At 45.6% G+C, this 18,018-nt stretch overlaps 1 protein-coding gene across 1 annotated transcript in view; it reads right to left on the bottom strand.

Moving 5' to 3' along the window:
• Nucleotides 1-247: 247 nt before the first annotated feature.
• The window catches only part of LOC141133614 (proteinase-activated receptor 1-like), a 90,899-nt gene continuing 73,128 nt past the window's right edge, over nucleotides 248-18,018 (bottom strand). Inside the window, exon 3 of the mRNA XM_073623091.1 lies at nucleotides 248-1,688. Within this exon, the coding sequence (XP_073479192.1) occupies nucleotides 709-1,688 (980 nt within the window). The 3' untranslated portion in view covers nucleotides 248-708. The remainder of the gene's footprint in view (nucleotides 1,689-18,018) is intronic.

Consider the following 18,018-nt stretch of genomic DNA (forward strand, 5'->3'; position numbering starts at 1 on the left):
GGAAGCGCTGTGAGGCTTCCTGCTCATTCACAAACTGAAGCATAGTAAGCATAGTTTACTATGCTTCAGTGATGAATGGACACAGGAGTGATTGGTATTGATCACTCACTGTGTTCATTCAGGAAAGGAAGGGGCCAGTAAAAAAAATATTTACAAGCCCCTTCCCCTACTCTCCATTCTGAAAAATCTCCCTGTGTGCCCACAGCATCTGCCGGTGGGAAAGGAGGGGAGCCGGCACCACTGTGTGGGGAAAGGGGCACACAGGGGGTCCCAGACAACAGATGGAGGGGGCACATGTGCTAGAACCAATCCCAGCTTGAGGGAGGGAGTGGAGGAGAATCTGCCAGTGCTTCAGGGGGAGGCAGAAGGGGATCAGTGTCTGCAATAAGACAGTACAGCCGGCCCTCCTGCTCAGCAGGTGCCTGGTCCCCCCTTTTGAACTGATGGGGCCCAGGCCCAGTACAGGAGGGCTGGCTGTACTGCCTTATCAGTGCCCCTTAAACTCACTGTGCCCTCTTTCCACAGCGATGGAGCTGTCATAGACAGCTCACAGTCTCTAGCAATGATCGGAAGCTGGAGGGATGAGCTTCTGATCATGTGACCACTGTGACAGCCAATGACAGTGGTCACGTAATTGGGCAGTTCTTTCTGGGTGTATAGACCCAGTTAAAGAGATCCCAGGGCTGGGCAGAAAGGGGTTAAAATAAATCATTCACTCTTAGTGAGCTGAGCACAATGAGTCCTCAAGGGTGACAGCTCTATGTGTACTGGAGGGCGATCATTTTTCTTCCACCACATCAAGCTGTAGACGTATCTCTGACACTGGGAGGATGCAAAATAATAGATAAGAGGATCCAGACAACAGTTTATACTACTGATACTGGAAAAGATGATGTAGGGAATATACACATAGAGATCATCATTATTAGGAAACTGCTTGTAGTAAATTAAATAGATGACATTGGTTGGGCCAAAACAAAAGACAAAGACACTCAGTACAATCACAGATAGACGGATAGCTCGTGATCTTTTATGTGTGCGATCGAATGTTGATCTGCTGAGACTGCGGATGATTCCGATGTAACAGAAAGTTAAAATGAATAACGGTAAGAAATTAAAAAGTGAGAACACAGTGGGGAAGTAAACATAATTAAAAGTGAAATAAGTCCCTAAATGCTGATCTTCATGACACATTGTTATGTCTCTGCCTTTATACCAGGCTTGTTTTATTATGAGAAGAGGCACAGTGCTGGCCAATGAGATGACCCAGATGACACCACACACCAGCCAGGCTCGGGTCACTGTACGCCAGGGAAGAGACCGCACCGGGTAGACGATGGCCAGGAAACGGTCCACGCTGATACTTGTCATGAGCAGGATGGAGCAGTACATGTTACAGTAAAATGCTGCTGTGACAAAGCGACACATTCGTTCTCCAAAGATCCAGTTATTTCCCAAGAATCTGTAGACAATATAAAAAGGAAGGACGCAAACAAGGAGGAGATCTGCTATGGTGAGGTTCAGTATGTAGACCATTGCTGGCTTCCTGACCTTCATCTTCATCAGAAACATGATGACCACCATGATATTGAGAGGAAGAGCCACGAGGAACACAACAGTATAGATCGATGGGACAAGTATGGCAACACTCCAATGTCTTAAAATACACAAGATTTCGTAATGAAAATCTGGAAGGTAAACACCCAGTATTAGTATTAATACAGTAAATAAACTTGATACATTTAACTTTTCTTAAAGCAGAACTGTGGTTAAAAAATAAAAAATGAATAGCTCATATAAGGTAAAATTTAGAAAAAACAAACAAAAAAAACCCAACAATCACTATGAACCAGAGCCCTTCTTCCTCTATATAGCTATATATATACAGGGCTTTTTTCTATCGGAATATGGCAAAAAAAAGCTCTGCCACCTCCAGCGCTGGCCCTTTGTTAGTTGTTCAGAAGCCTGGCTTCTATGATTACAAGGGACAGCATTCTCCCAGTGTCACACACAGAACCCTCCCTGTCCTGAACTTTCCTATGACAACAGACTACGGTGTGGGGGATGTGCACAGCCACTCTAGTCTTTAGCGTGTTGGTAACACTTTCATAGCTTCAAGCAGGCTTGTTAAGAGTTTATACATTAAGGCTCAGTTCACACGGGGGCAACACGACTTACAGCGCGACTTAGCAAGGTGACTTGGAGGCGACTTCAGCGCAACTTTGAGTGACTTAAAGTCGCCTCCAGGACAGGCGACTTTGCCTGTGGCCAACCAGAGCTAATCAGCTCTTGTGACATCATTCTTGTTCCTGTTCTCTTCCTGGTTCCCTGTTCCCTGTGTTCTGTGACCACAATGTTCACTTTGTGTTATTTAATTTATTTAATGACAGTTGTCGTAACAGCTGGTGTGGCAGTATTGATGGAAGAAGAAGAGGAAGAGAGGAAGCGAAGGATGAGGATGAGAAGAAGACATCGCTACTGGATCCATCCTATTATTGCTAATAGAGATAGCAGAGGCCAGTTCTGGGCCATGTATGAGAATTTGCATGTTTTTGAGGACAAGTTTTTCAACTATACCCAGATGTGGATCGCAAGGCAAGTACATATGCTATATGTGGATCTACACATATGAACTAGCCTATTTTTCATATATATTTTTTTTTAATAAGTATCTTTTGCTATATAAAGTCTTTTTCAGCCCCAAATTTTAGATATATATTTTGTATCATTGACCCTAGAGAATAAAATGGCGAATGTTGCTATTTAGCTGAATTGGTTGTTATCTACCTAATGCCGACCATCCACTCTAATCAATGTCACTGGGGTGGTTGGTTGAACTTGCATGCATCACCCCAGCAGAACCCCTTCAATTAGAGGCCTCATATTTGCATATGGTAGGCTTAAAGTGGTAATGTGTACGTGTAGCTACAAATGGCTGATATTTCTTATTTTCAATATAGTAAATTAGCTTTTTTATTAATTTTACAGTTTCGATGAATTGCTTCGTCTGGTTTACATTCATCTGGAGCGACAGAATCATATAGGAGGAGTATCTTACCTACTGAAATACTGATTATTACACTAAGGTAAACTATCTATTTTTTGATGCACATTAGTATTATATTTGCAACATTATAGTAAAGTCCAGTCTGAGCTCATTTGTCTGGGCTTCTCCAACGGGTCACATGAGTGCAATTTTTTTGCACTCCTGCGCCTCCTTCAGTGGAGAGTGATCAGAAGTCCGCTTTGTGCAGACGTCCCCAAGATCAGTTGAGGCAGCGCATCATCCTCACTTCCAAAGTTCTTTATCCACCAGCTGCCTGGACTGATAGCAGTGCCAGCCACTCAGCAAGCTGCTCTCCGCCCCTCCACATCTCAGCGCTCCAATGAGCGTGGAGGAGCAGAGCAGCTGGCTGACAGTCAGAAGCTCTCAGCTCGTGGAGGGTAGAGAACCGAGCCATCGACAATGTTTGTTGACTCGGTTCTGTGTGAAGATGCGGCAGTGGGCAGATGCAGCATCGGTGCGATGCTACATCCACCTAGGTAAGTATGATTATTCAAAAAAAAACATACCGTTGAATAAATATTGCAAAATTTAGCACACAACATCCATTAATTTTTGAATAACAAAAATTTTATTATTATAGTGTGTGTGTGTATATATATATATATATATATATATATATATATATATATATATATAATTTCCTCCTTCACGGTCCCCCCTGTGACTTCACCATTAATATCAACAACACAACCATTGGTCCCTCCACACATGCCAGGGTGCTGGGTGTAATCCTTGACTCTGACCTCTCCTTCAGCCCCCACATCCAATCACTGGCTAAATCCTGCCACCTTAACCTCCGCAAAAAAATTTCCAGAATACGACCCTTCCTGACTAATGACACTACAAAACAACTTATTCACTCCTTGATTATTTCCCGCCTTGACTACTGCAACTCTCTCCTTAATGGCCTACCCTTTAGCAGGCTATCCCCCCTTCAGTCTATTATAAATTTTGCTGCTAGACTAATACACCTCACTAACCAATCCATGACTGCTGCTCCTCTCTGCCAATGCCTTCACTGGCTTCCCTTACCCCACTGCGTAAAATTCTAAATGCTAACAATAACCTACAAGGCAATTCACAACATTGCCCCCATCTACATCACCAACCTTATCTGCAGATATCGCCCAAATCGACCCCTCTGCTCCTCCCAGGACCTCCTGCTCTCTAGCTCCCTTGTTACCTCCTCCCATGCTCACCTTCAGGACTTCTCCAGAGACTCTCCCATCCTTTGGAACTCCCTGTCCCAGTATGACCGATCAGCCGATACCCTGTCCACCTTTAGGAGATCCCTGAAAACTCATTTATTCAGGGAAGCCTATCCCACACCCACCTAACAACTGTCCCCGAGCCACCCCCATCAAATCATTCTCTGCAGCTATTACCTTTTGTACCACCACCCCCTCTCTTTAGAATGTAAGCTCTACGAGCAGGGCCCTCCTGTACCTTTTGTATTGAACTGTACTGTAATTGTGTTGTCCCCCTTATACATTGTAAAGCGCTGCGTAAACTGTTGGCGCTATATAAATCGTGAATAATAATAATAATAATAATAATAATATCTAATATACATATCTAAAACAGAAACTTTTTTTTTAAATTTACAATTGTTCGTAAACTGGTTCGTAGCCGGAGGTTGCAGAGCTGGTGGAAGGCCTTGGGGAGGGTGTTGGTGGGAAATTGTTGGAATGCTGACTGAATGGTTGGTACCCTGGTGCGCCAATTGTTGATGGAATTGGGGAAGAAGACGGATAGGGGATTGGTGGATGGGCGGGATTCATGGCATTGTCATACTTATCAGAGTATGGACGGAAGTGAGGGGGATAGTAGGGGTGGGTTCTGGGTGGTGGAGGGTTAGGGTATGTATAGTAGGGACCAGATGGTGGTGGTGGTCCAAACATGGGTGAGTTGGGAATTGATGGCTCATTGCACATACTGGCTTCAAGGAGGTTCATCACTGCCTTCTTGATATCATGCTTGCTCTCCTGGGGAACTTTTTGAAGCATTCCTGTGAACATTAGACTAAAGCCATGATCTTCTGACTGTAGATCTTCTCATTTTTGGTTCATTCGTTCTACAAGGTCCGTAAATCTGTCCATATTATGACTGTGCCTTCCCCTTGGTGGTCTGCTACTACTGAGTTGGATAGGCTGAGCCGGCTGCTGTATATTTGATGAAGCCTCTCCTTGGTTGCTCTCCTGTGCTGCTTCAGAATATTCCAGTAGAGAATGATCCAGCGACAGCGACCCTCATGCTTCTTGGGATGCTGCTTCTTGAGTTGCAGCTTCTTGAGATTCCTCCTGCCCTTCATCACGCACTTCCCAACTGGACTGCATTAAACATATAATACAGTTAAGGCACAGTTAAGGCACCCCCTTCTTTATAGAATTGTATAGTATCACTTTACAAATATGAAAGATGTTATCTCACTCTCTCAGATCCATGAAAGGCCTCAGAAACTCCAGTTCGTCTGCGTGTACGCAGGGTACCACCCTTTTTGTTGCAGATCCACTCCTGGCATCATTAATTTTTCGGAGGTACCGCTTGAAGCAGTCGCTCAATCCCTTCCATCTATTTTGTAATATGGATACTGCAAAACATAAATAGAAACATAATGAATTATGTATTTTGTTTTTCACATACCTGGCAACCGGTCATTCCCTAACTAGCCTACAATATGAGTTCATGGTGGGCAGGTCGACAATCAGCTACATCATCAAAGAAACCTGCCAAATCTTATGGGATGTGCTTAACACCATAGTTATGAAGAGGCCTACACCAGAGAATTGGTGGGATATTGCAAAACTATTTTGGAGTCGATGCAATTTCCCCAATTGCATTGGAGCTATAGATGGGAAGCATGTGCGTGTTATAAAGCCTGTTGGTAGCGGAAGTATGTACTTCAATTACGGTACAAAAAATATTGCTCTTTTGTACTGCTTGCCTTGGCCGATGCAAACTACTGCTTCACCTATATAGACATAGGATCCTACGGTAGTAGCTGCAAATCACGGATTTTTGCTGATTCCTCCTTTGGTGAAAGGCTACGGGATAATCGGTTAGATATTCCTGAGAACTGTCCTCTTCCTGGCACAACTGAACCCCCATTACCCTATGTGTTCATCGGAGATGAGGCTTTTGCATTGGGAGAACACCTAACAAGGCCTTAGTCCAATGGGAACATGACTACTCCTAAGAAAGGTTGAATGCAGTTTTGGAATTCTTGCCAATAAATGATGTTTGTTACATACGCCTATTGCATTAAACATTGAAAATGCAGTTACTGCTGTTAAAGTAGCTTGCGTGCTGCACAATTATGTCCGGATACGTGACGGGTACCGTTTCGAGGATTCCCTTATGCATGACATGGAAAGTGCACACCTCATTGCTACAAGGGGATCCCGCGATGGTGCCACTGTTCAAGAGCAATTTGCTTTGTACTTCCTTTCACCGGCTGGTGAATTAGAATGGCAAATGGACGCCATTTCCTAACTGCATTGATTGCTTCCTTAAATATATATTTTGCTGCTGTTGCTTTATCTGTAAAGTTGTAGAGCCTGCAGTTTATTGAGTTTCTAATTTTGTCATGCTATGTTATACTGTCGTTAATGTTTTAAATACTATTTTTTGGTTACATTTTACATAAACTGTGATAATAAAGCAATCATTATTTTGGCTGATATTGATCATTCATTATCTACATTTATTAACAATAGAAGTATACATCAGTGAAAGACTGCACCAGGGTTTCCATAGGCCCCTTTCACACACGGGGCGGTGGGGCCGCCGGCGGTAAAACGGCGCTATTTTTAGCGGCGCTTTACCCTCATTTTAGTGGCAGTATTCGGCCACTAGCAGGGCTGTTTTAACCCCCGCTAGCGGCTGAAAATGGGTTAAAACTGCCCGCAAAGGACCGCTACAGCGGCGCTATGCCGGCGGTATAGCCGCGCTGCCCCAATGATTTCAATGGGCAGGAGCGATGTAGGAGCGCTCCAAAGATGCTGTTTGCAGGAGGTTTTTTTTGCTCCTGCCAGCGCACCACTCCAGTGTGAAAGCCCTCTAGTGTGAAAGTCCTCAGGCTTTCACACTGGAGACACAGCAGCGGCAGTTTCAGCTCGGTTTGCAGGCGCTATTTTTAGCGCAATAGCACCTGCAAACCGCCCCAGTGTGAAAGGGGCTTTACTCTGGTCCTCCAGTTGTTCCAGAACTACAATTCCCATCATGCCTAGTCAACTATGCCAGTGCCTGAATTGCACAACACATGGATAACAGACATAAATTAAATAAAAGGTTAAACTTACATTTGTCACTACGTTCGGTCGTCATCAATGTGTCCAAATTCTCCATAGTCAGTCAACAGATCTCCAGCCAGGCACTATCCCTCTTATATTGATCTTTGTAGTTCAGATCAGTCTTGTCATAGATACAGGGACGCTGCTTCACGAGTCTTATTAAGGACTCATTGTCAACTGGCTCTCTGTGATGGACTTCCCTGTGGACTCTGGTCGACATTGTGTATACAGGTTGTTCACTAGTATACACAGAGATAATCCAGGAAGTACTCTGTGGGAAGGACGGGGCTGCCTGCAGTGGGGAGTACCTGGGTAAAATCTTTTCTTCTTCCTGTTAAGTCACTTCACTATAGACCACGATCCGACTTGTAGGCGACTTCCATTGAAATCTATGGGTACAAGTCGCCTAGAAGTCGCCTTGAAGTAGTACAAGAACCTTTTCTGAAGTCAGAGCGACTTCAGTAGCGTACATTAAGACGGCTCTCATTACCTTGAATGCAATTTCTGATGTCAAGCAAGTTGGGGCGACTTGAGGTCTGACAAGTCGGATCCCAAGTCGCGGTAGTGTGAACCGAGCCTAATATTTGTTATACAAAAGCAATAGAAATGTAAGAATTTGGGGTTATGTTGTTATCTATGTGGCAAACTCCAGAACCCTGCACTCTCTATGTGGCAAACTCCAGAACCCTGCACTCTCTATGTGGCAAACTCTAGAACCCTGCATTCTCTATGTGGCAAACTCTAGAACCCTGCACTCTGTACGTGGCAAACTCCAGAACATTGCACTCTGTACGTGGCAAACTCCAGAACATTGCACTCTGTACGTGGCAAACTCCAGAACATTGCACTCTGTACGTGGCAAACTCCAGAACATTGCACTCTGTACGTGGCAACTCCAGAACATTGCACTCTGTACGTTGCAAACTCCAGAACACTGCACGCTGTACATAGCACATTCATGATCTCTGCACTCTGTACATAGCATTCTTTTGAACTCTGCACTCTGTACATAAAGCACTCCTAAACCCTGAACTATATACATAGCACACTTCTGAACCCCGAACTATATACATAGCACACTCCTGAATGCTTCACTCTATACATAGCACTCTCCTGAACCCTGCACTGTGTACATAGCACACTTCTGAACACTGCACACTGTACATGGCAAATCTCTAAACTCTGTATTCTGTACATGGCACGCTCTTGAACCCTGCACACTGTATGTCCTACACTCCTTACTTCTGTACATAGTGCTCTCTTTACTGTGCTCACTCTGTGTAGCACACTCTTTAACGCTCCTTAACTGTGCACACTCTACATCCTTAACTCTGCCCATAGCGCACTCCTGAAACCTGAAATCTGTGTGTAGGAAACTCCGGAACCCTGCACTTTTTGGGTAGTGTACTCCTGAACTCTGCACTCTGTACATAGCACTCTCCTAAACACTGCACTCTATATGTTGCAAACTTCTGAAAATTGCATTCTGTATATAGCACACTCCTGAAATCTGCACTCTTTGCATAACACACTCTTAAACCCTGCTCTCTGTATGTAGAGTACTCCTGAAAATGTCATTATGCACATAGAGCACTCTTGAACCCTGAACATTGTATTTAGGACACTCTCGAATTCTGCACTTTGTACCTAGCACACTCCTGAACCATGAATTTTTTACATAGGACACTCCTAAAATCTGCACTTTGTATATAGCACAATCTTGAACTCTGCATTCTATACGTACAGTATATAGAAAAAAGTCTGAACGGTGGCAGGGATTTTAAAGGGCACCAGAAAAAATTACGCTTAAAGCTGAACCCCGGGCATCAACTTCTTTGCATATTTTTATTGCTGCTATCCTACCTTTCTAGAATATGTAGTCCATCTTCTTGTTGTCTCTGTAGTTTCTGAGAAACAGCATGTGCATTTTTTAAATAATGGGGCTCCTTTCCCGTGGCTCCCTGTTTGCAAGACTGGCAGCTGCTATGCCTTATATTCAGTGGCGGCTGGTGCTTAAAATTTTTTGGGGGGGGCGCAAACAAACTGAAAAATACTGAACCCCCATATCAATTGCATCCTCACTGTGCCCTTCAAATGCAGCCATTGTGCCCATCAAACACAGCCACTGTGCCCAGCAAATGTAGCCATTGTGCCCGTCATTTGCAGCCACTTGTGCCTGTTAAATGCAGCCACTTGTGCCCATCAAATGAGCCACTTGTGCCCACTGAAAAATACTGAACCCCCATATCAATTGCATCCTCACTGTGCCCTTCAAATTCAGCCATTGTGCCCATCAAACACAGCCACTGTGCCCATCAAATGTAGCCACTGTGCCCGTCATTTGCAGCCACTTGTGCCTGTTAAATGCAGCCACTTGTGCCCATCAAATGAGCCACTTGTGCCCACTGAAAAATACTGAACCCCCATATCAATTGCATCCTCACTGTGCCCATCAAATGCAGCCATTGTGCCCATCAAATGCAGCCACTGTGCCCATCAAATGTAGCCACTGTGCCTGTTAAATGCAGCCACTTGTGCCTGTTAAATGCAGCCACTTGTGCCCATCAAATGCAGCCACTTCTGCCCAGTAAATGCAACCACTTGTGCTCATCATATGCAGCCACTTGTGCCCATCATATGCAGCCACTTGTGCCCCATCATATGCAGCCACTTGTGCCAATCATATGCGGCCACTAGGATGAGCTTCGTGTTTCGAGTCGAACCCATGTTCGACTTGAACATCGGCTGTTTGAACGTTCGCTGAATTGCGAACGATATGGTCCCTTTGCGCCAAATTCGTGTGGCGCATCACGGCCCATAATTCACTGCGGCATCACAGTGCATTGCTGGCTGATGATTGGCCAAGCATGCACTATGACCCACATGCTTGGCCAATCACAGCGCCATCTGTAGAGAGAGCTGTAATTGTCCAAAGCCAGGGTGGCTTTGGCCAATTATGGCTCAGGGGGTTTAGTACACGCCCCACACTATATAAGGCCACCTGCACGGCGGCCCTGTGTAGTGTGTTCTGGCGTTGAGAGACAGAGACAGAGAGACAGTGTCATTTGATTTAAGTTAGATAGATTAGGCAGGACAGTCAGTCGGTTAGCTGCACTTACAGTGTATTGTGTAAATATATGCATCCCAGGTGTTGTATGTGTGTATATATATATATATATATATATATATATATATATATATATATATATATACACACACTGTATTCAGTTTAGCTAGATCCATTCCTGTTATTATCTTCCTACTGACAGGCAGGCAGGTGTTGTTACAGTGCAGCTACGTGAAGAAAATTGCTGGTGTTCTTCTGATCCTATTAGTACCACAGTCAGGCAGCTACACTATTTACAGTTAGTGTAGTGCGTCCTCTGCACAGTGTTCAGCTAAAGCTACAAGTTAGTGTAGTGCACAGTGTTCAGCTAAAGCTACATGTTAGTGTAGTGCGACCTCTGCACAGTGTTCAGCTAAAGCTACAAGTTAGTGTAGTGCACAGTGTTCAGCTAAAGCTACAAGTTAGTGTAGTGCGACCTCTGCACAGTGTTCAGCTAAAGCTACAAGTTAGTGTAGTGCGTCCTCTGCACAGTGTTCAGCTAAAGCTACAAGTTAGTGTAGTGCGTCCTCTGCACAGTGTTCAGCTAAAGCTACAAGTTAGTGTAGTGCACAGTGTTCAGCTAAAGCTACAAGTTAATGTAGTGCAACCTCTGCGCAGTGTTCAGCTAAAGCTACAAGTTAGTGTAGTGCACAGTGTTCAGCTAAAGCTACATGTTAGTGTAGTGCGTCCTCTGCACAGTGTTCAGCTAAAGCTACAAGTTAGTGTAGTGCACAGTGTTCAGCTAAAGCTACAAGTTAGTGTAGTGCGATCTCTGCACAGTGTTCAGCTAAAGCTACAAGTTAGTGTAGTGTGTCCTCTGCACAGTGTTCAGCTAAAGCTACAAGTTAGTGTAGTGCACAGTGTTCAGCTAAAGCTACAAGTAAGTGTAATGCGACCTCTGCGCAGGGTTCAGCTAAAGCTACAAGTTAGTGTAGTGCACAGTGTTCAGCTAAAGCTACATGTTAGTGTAGTGCGACCTCTGCACAGTGTTCAGCTAAAGCTACAAGTTAGTGTAGTGCACAGTGTTCAGCTAAAGCTACAAGTTAGTGTAGTGCGACCTCTGCACAGTGTTCAGCTAAAGCTATCTGTAGAAGGTTGGTGGTGTTTTCCTGATCCTATCACTACCGCAGGCAGCTACATTATTTACATGTTAGTGTAGTGCGACCTCTGCACAGTGTTCAGCTAAAGCTACCTGTAGAAGGTTGGTGGTGTTTTTCTGATCCTATCACTACCGTAGGCAGCTACATTACTTTAACGTTAGCTTTAGCTGAACACTGTGCAGAGGACACACTACACTAACGTTGTAGTAATGTAGCTGCCTGCGGTAGTGATAGGATCAGGAAAACACCACCAACCTTCTACAGGTAGCTTTAGCTGAACACTGTGCAGAGGTCGCACTACACTAACGTGTAAATAATGTAGCTGCCTGCGGTAGTGATAGGATCAGGAAAACACCACCAACCTTCTACAGGTTGCTTTAGCTGAACACTGTGCAGAGGTCGCACTACACTAACGTGTAAATAATGTAGCTGCCTACGGTAGTGATAGGATCAGGAAAACACCACCAACCTTCTACAGGTAGCTTTAGCTGAACACTGTGCAGAGGTCGCACTACACTAACTTGTAGCTTTAGCTGAACACTGTGCACTAAACTAACTTATAGCTTTAGCTGAACACTGTGCAGAGGACGCACTACACTAACTTATAGCTTTAGCTGAACACTGTGCAGAGGTCGCACTACACTAACTTGTAGCTTTAGCTGAACAATGTGCAGAGGACGCACTACACTATCTGTAGAAGGTTGGTGGTGTTTTCCTGATCCTATCACTACCGCAGGCAGCTACATTATTTACACGTTATTGTAGTGCGACCTCTGCACAGTGTTCAGCTAAAGCTACCTGTAGAAGGTTGGTGGTGTTTTCCTGATCCTATCACTACCGTAGGCAGCTACATTATTTTAACATTAGTGTAGTGCATCCTCTGCACAGTGTTCAGCTAAAGCTACCTGTAGAAGGTTGGTGGTGTTTTCCTGATCATATCACTACTGCAGGCAGCTACATTATTTTAACGTTGGTGTAGTGCGTCCTCTGCACAGTGTTCAGCTAAAGCTACAAGTTAGTGTAGTGCGACCTCTGCACAGTGTTCAGCTAAAGCTACCTGCGGAAGATTGGTGGTGTTCTCATACTACAGGCAGGCAGTTGATTTTGCTAGCTGAGTATCAGTATATATATATATATATATATATATATATATATATATATATATATATATATATATATATATTGTATATATCCCAGCTTAATGCAGCTACATCTCACTGTAGGCCATTAGTATGTCTGGAAGGCCAACAAGGAGAGGCAGACAGTCACATGCCAATAAAAGAGGGCAAGCAGGCTCTGTGTCTAGAGGCAACAGTGCTGGTCGTGGACACGGTGCATCCTCATCAGCATGTGGCCGTGGGACACGCTTGGCCTTTTTTTCGGCAGCTGGCCGTGTTGAGCCGCAACATGCTGAAGACTTGGTCGAGTGGATGACCAAGCCGTCCTTATCCTCCTCATTCTCTCTCACCCATACACAGGGTACTTTGTCTCGCAAAGCAGCTGCCAAAGTGGCCTCTTCCCTCGGCTCAATGGCAACAGTGACTCCTTCCCTAGCCCCACCATGTCCTCCTGGGGGAGTCCCTCGAACTGTTTGACAACAGTGTTGGGTACATGCTCCAGGAGGATGCACACCGTTTAGAAGGCTCTGATGATGATACTGAACTAGATGAAGGCAGTAACATGAGCACAGACAGAGGGGGTGCCCAAAAAGGACAGCAATCTGGCAGTCATGCTCCCTCTGCTGCAGCATACTGCCAGGTTTGCTCCAGTGATGAGGAGGGAGGGGATGATGACGTTACTGACTCAACGTGGGTGCCTGATAGGAGAAGGGAGGAGGAGGAGGAGGCACATCACCAACGAGGCAGGATGCCCTTCAGGGGCCAGCCTAAGGGCAGCACACTGACTGCATCACACCGCAAAGCTCCGCATGTGCGGGGCGCTGCTGTCTCTGCGCATTATTCCAAAAGTTCTTTGGTGTGGGCCTTTTTTGAGAGGAGTGTATCAGATCGCACCACTGCTATTTAGAACATATGTCTCAAGCGTATCTCGCGTGGCCAAAACATCTCCCGCTTGGGCACCACATGCTTGACCAGACATATGTTGACCTGCCATGCAGTTCATTGGCAAGCGTACCTAAAAGACCCACACCAAAGAACAAAGAGGACCTCTCCTTGCTCCTCATCAGCTGAGATCTCCAACCCCACTATACCTTCAGTCCTCTCTGAGACCTGCACTGAGAGGAATGAAGGTGTAGAATTAGGTGTGTCACATTCAAGTACTTGTGGGCAATATGCTTTCGGTACACCGACATCAGATTGTACCAGGCAAATTTCCCTGCCTCAGCTGCTGCACCGTAGAAAGAAGTTCGCTCCCAGCCATCCACATGCCCAGCGGTTGAATGCTAGCTTGGCAAAATTGCTAGCACTTCAACTGCTATCTTTTCAGTTGGTAGACTCTGCTCCCTTCCGTGAGTTTGTGGAATGTGCGGTTCCTCGGTGACAGGTACCCAAACGCCACTTTTTGTGGAAGGCAATGTCCATGCCTCACTGGACAGGGTGGTCAGCGGTAAGGTGCATATTACTGCTGACTCATGGTCCAGCAGGCATGGACAGGGACGTTACCTCAGTTTCACCGCGCATTGGGTGACTCTGCTGGCAGCTGGGAAGGATGCAGGACAAGGTGCAGTAGTGTTGGAGGTTGTTCCACCACCACGCCTCCAAAATGCCACTACTAATGATTCTCACACACCTCTCTCCTCCACCCCCTCCTCTTCTTCTTCCTCCATGGCCTCTTCCTGTGCTTTGTCCTTGGAAGCAGCGGTGCTCCGTAGGCATTCAAGGGGCTATGCAAGTACGCAGGCCAAAAGATGCCATGCGGTGCTTGGGGGACAGGAGCCACACTGGGGCAGAGGTTCTGTCAGCTCTGCAGGGGAAGGTTCAGAGGTGGTTGACGCCACGCCAACTTAAGGCAGGAATGGTGGTTTTCGACAATGGCACCAACCTCCTCTCCGCCCTCCGACAGGGACAAATGACCCATGTGCCCTGTTTGGCTCACGTCCTTAACTTGGTGGTGCAGCAGTTCTTGGGCAGGTACCCGGGCTTACAGGATGTCCTGAGGCAGGCCAGAAAAGTCTGTGTGCATTTTCGCCGGTCATATTAAGCCAGTGTTTGGCTGGCAGACCTTCAAAAGGAATTTAACCTGCCCAAAAACCACCTAATCTGTGACATGCCCACCAGGTGGAACTCAACGTTGGCCATGCTGCAGCGGCTGCACACGCAGCAGAGGGTCATCAATGAGTACCTGTTCGACTATGGCACCAGGACAGGGTCAGGGGAACTTGTTTTTTTTTCCCCACACCAGTGGGCCATGATCAGGGGTGCATGCACTGTCCTGTCACCATTTGAGGAGGCCACGAGGATGGTGAGCAGTGACAGTGCATGTATCAGTGACTTGTCCACCTATTGGAGCACACGCTGCATGGAATAATGGACAGGGCACTTGAGGCAGAACAGAGGCAGGAAGAGGAGGATTTCCTTAGTGCTCAAGGCCCCCTTTATCCAGACAGTGTTCCTGCGTGCCTGCCGATCACACAGGAAGAGGACGAGGAGGAGGAGGATTGTGTCAGTATGGAGGTGGAGCTTGGCACTCAGCATCAGCAGCAGTCTTTAAGGGATCATTTACAGTCCCAAGAAACACAAGGACTTGTACATGGCTGGGAGGAGGTGGCTGCGGATCATGTCGTCCTTAGTGACCCAGAGGACTCCGGACCGAATGCCTCAGCAAACCTATGCTGCATGGCCTCCCTGATCCTGCAAAGCCTGCAGAAGGATCCTCGTATTCGTGATATCAAGGAGAAGTAACAATACTGGCTGGCAACCCTTCTTGATCCACATTACAAGGGTAAGGTTGCGGACCTTATCTTGCCGTCGCAGAGGGAGCAGAGGATGAAACATCTTTGGGAGGCCTTGCAGAAAGGTCTGTGCAACGCGTTCCCAGAGACTGGGAGGTTACAAACTCCTGTTTCTGGACAATGTGTTGCTGAGGCTTCGGTCAGTCAAAGAAGGAGCGGTGGAGAAGGTGGCCCTCTGACCGATGCTTTCAGACAATTTTTTAGTCCGCAGCCCCAATGTATGATCAGTTTCAGCAACCATCGCCAGCATCTGTTTTACATGGTGCAGGAATACATAGGGGCAAGATCTGACTTGGAAACCTTTCCCACTGAAAATTCTCTGGGTTACTGGGTCTTGAGGATGGATCACTGGCCAGACCTTGCACAGTATGCAATTAAGCTACTGTCCTGTCCTGCATTCAGTGCTGCTGGAGGCTTTGTATCCAATCACAGGGTGCGTCTGTCTTGGATCACAACCAACTACCAAGCGCCTGATGCTGATGTAACCGAATAATTTTTTTTGAAATGTCAGATCCCTTCAAAGACTGTCTATGCTGATGCTGAGTGACTATCCTGTTATGCTGAGTAATTATCCTCTTCCTCCTCAATGATCATGCTGATAGCTTGTAAGAACATTATTGGTTCTGGGCGCCGCCACCAGTGCCTAAGGCCCAATTTTTCAGCCCCTGTTTAACAGGGGCGTGTAATTACAATTTTTGGTGCAATTCTTTGCAGCAGGGCTAGTTCCTGTGCTCCAACTAGAGTATCTGTGAGGGGTTGCAGTGTTGTGGCACCAGCACCAGTGCCTAAAACCCAATTTTTCAGCCCCTGTTCAACAGGGACATGTAATTAGAATTCTTGATCTAATATTTCACAGCAGGGCCGGTTTCCGCGACCACCAAGCGTAACCGTGAGGACTTACAGTGTTGTGGCACCAGCACCACCACCACCAAAGGCCCAATTTTTCTGGCCCTGTTCAACAGGGGCATGTAATTACAATTCTTGATCTAATATTTCCCAGCAGGGCCCTGTGAGGGCTGACAGTGTTGTGGCCACAACAACACCTAAGGCCCAAATTTCTGCTGAGTATATAGGGCAGGCCCCTATTTTCAAACATCCAACTTACACATGACTCCTACTTGCAGACGGAAGGAGACAACAGGAAGTGAGATGAAATCTACCCCTAGGAAGGGAAATTCTCTCCTGTAAGAGTTAATATGGGAAAAACTTTTCTCCTATCCACTGATGCTTTATCACCAATCCTTGTTTCACAAAAAACCCAAATTTAAAAAAAAACATTTGTCATTGGGACAAAAAGTGAGGTGAAATCTTCTGAAGAGGAGCACAGACAGCAAAACAAATGTCACAGGGGTGATAACCCTTCCCTAGGTTTTCCAAAAAGCTTAAAATAGATTTTTTTGGCTGGAGCTAAACACGTTAAAAATGTACCAGTTCAAAATTACAAACCGATTCTATTTAACAACAAACCTACAGTCCCTGTCTTGTTTGCACCGCCTGTATACTGCTGTTCAGAGTATATAGGGCCTGGGGGCCCCACACCTTTCTTTTTTAATTTGGGCGTGGGGTTCCCCTTAATATCCATACAAGACCCAAAGGGCCTGGTAATGGACTGGAGGGTACCCATGCCGTTTGTCTCACTGATTTTCATCCATATTGCCAGGACCCGACATTACATTAAAGCCGCAAGCAGTTTTAAATGACTTTTTTCCTTTAAAAATGACATTTTGTGCAGGGACTGTTCTAAGCATGGGAAACATGCGCCACTTTCTAGGCATACTATAGACACCCCCCAGGTACGATATTTAAATGAATATTTCACTTTTTTTTTACTTTAAGCATCATTAAAATCACTGCTCCTGAAAAAACGGCAGTTTTTCAGTGCTTTTTTTTGCATTGATTCATGTCCCCTGGGGCAGGACCCGGGTCCCCAAACCCTTTTTAGGACAATGCCATGCAAATTAGCCTTTAAAATGAGCACTTTTGATTTCAAATGTTCGAGTCCCATAGACGTCAATGGGATTCTAACGTTTGTGTGAATTTTCGGTCCGTTCACAGGTTCTGGTGCAAACTAAACCGGGGGGGTGTTCGGCTCATCCCTATACAGGAGAGGAGTGTGGTGGATATGACAGTGAGCAGCATGAATGGGAGAGGAGTGTGGAGGGTATGACAGAAGGCAGTATGTACAGGAGAAGAGTATGGAGGATGACAGTGGACAGTAGGGATAAGCTTCGAGAACATCGGCTGTTCGCCAGTTCGCCGAACAGCAAACAATTTTGGCAAATTCGAAAGCTGCAGAACATCCTTTAAAGTCTATTGGAGAAATCAAAAGTGCTAATTTTAAAGTCTTATATGCATGGTATTGTCATAAAAAGTGTTTGGGGACCTGGGTCCTGCCCCAGGGGACATGTATCAATGCAAAAAAAAAGTTTTAAAAACGGTCGTTTTTTCTGGAGCAGTGATTTTATTAATGCTTAAAGTCAAACAATAAAAGTGTAATATCCCTTTAAATTTTGTAGCTGGGGGGTGTCTATAGGATGCCTGTA

The sequence above is a fragment of the Aquarana catesbeiana genome, linkage group LG03 (assembly GCF_042186555.1).
Source record: "Aquarana catesbeiana isolate 2022-GZ linkage group LG03, ASM4218655v1, whole genome shotgun sequence".
Classification (NCBI taxonomy): domain Eukaryota; kingdom Metazoa; phylum Chordata; class Amphibia; order Anura; family Ranidae; genus Aquarana; species Aquarana catesbeiana.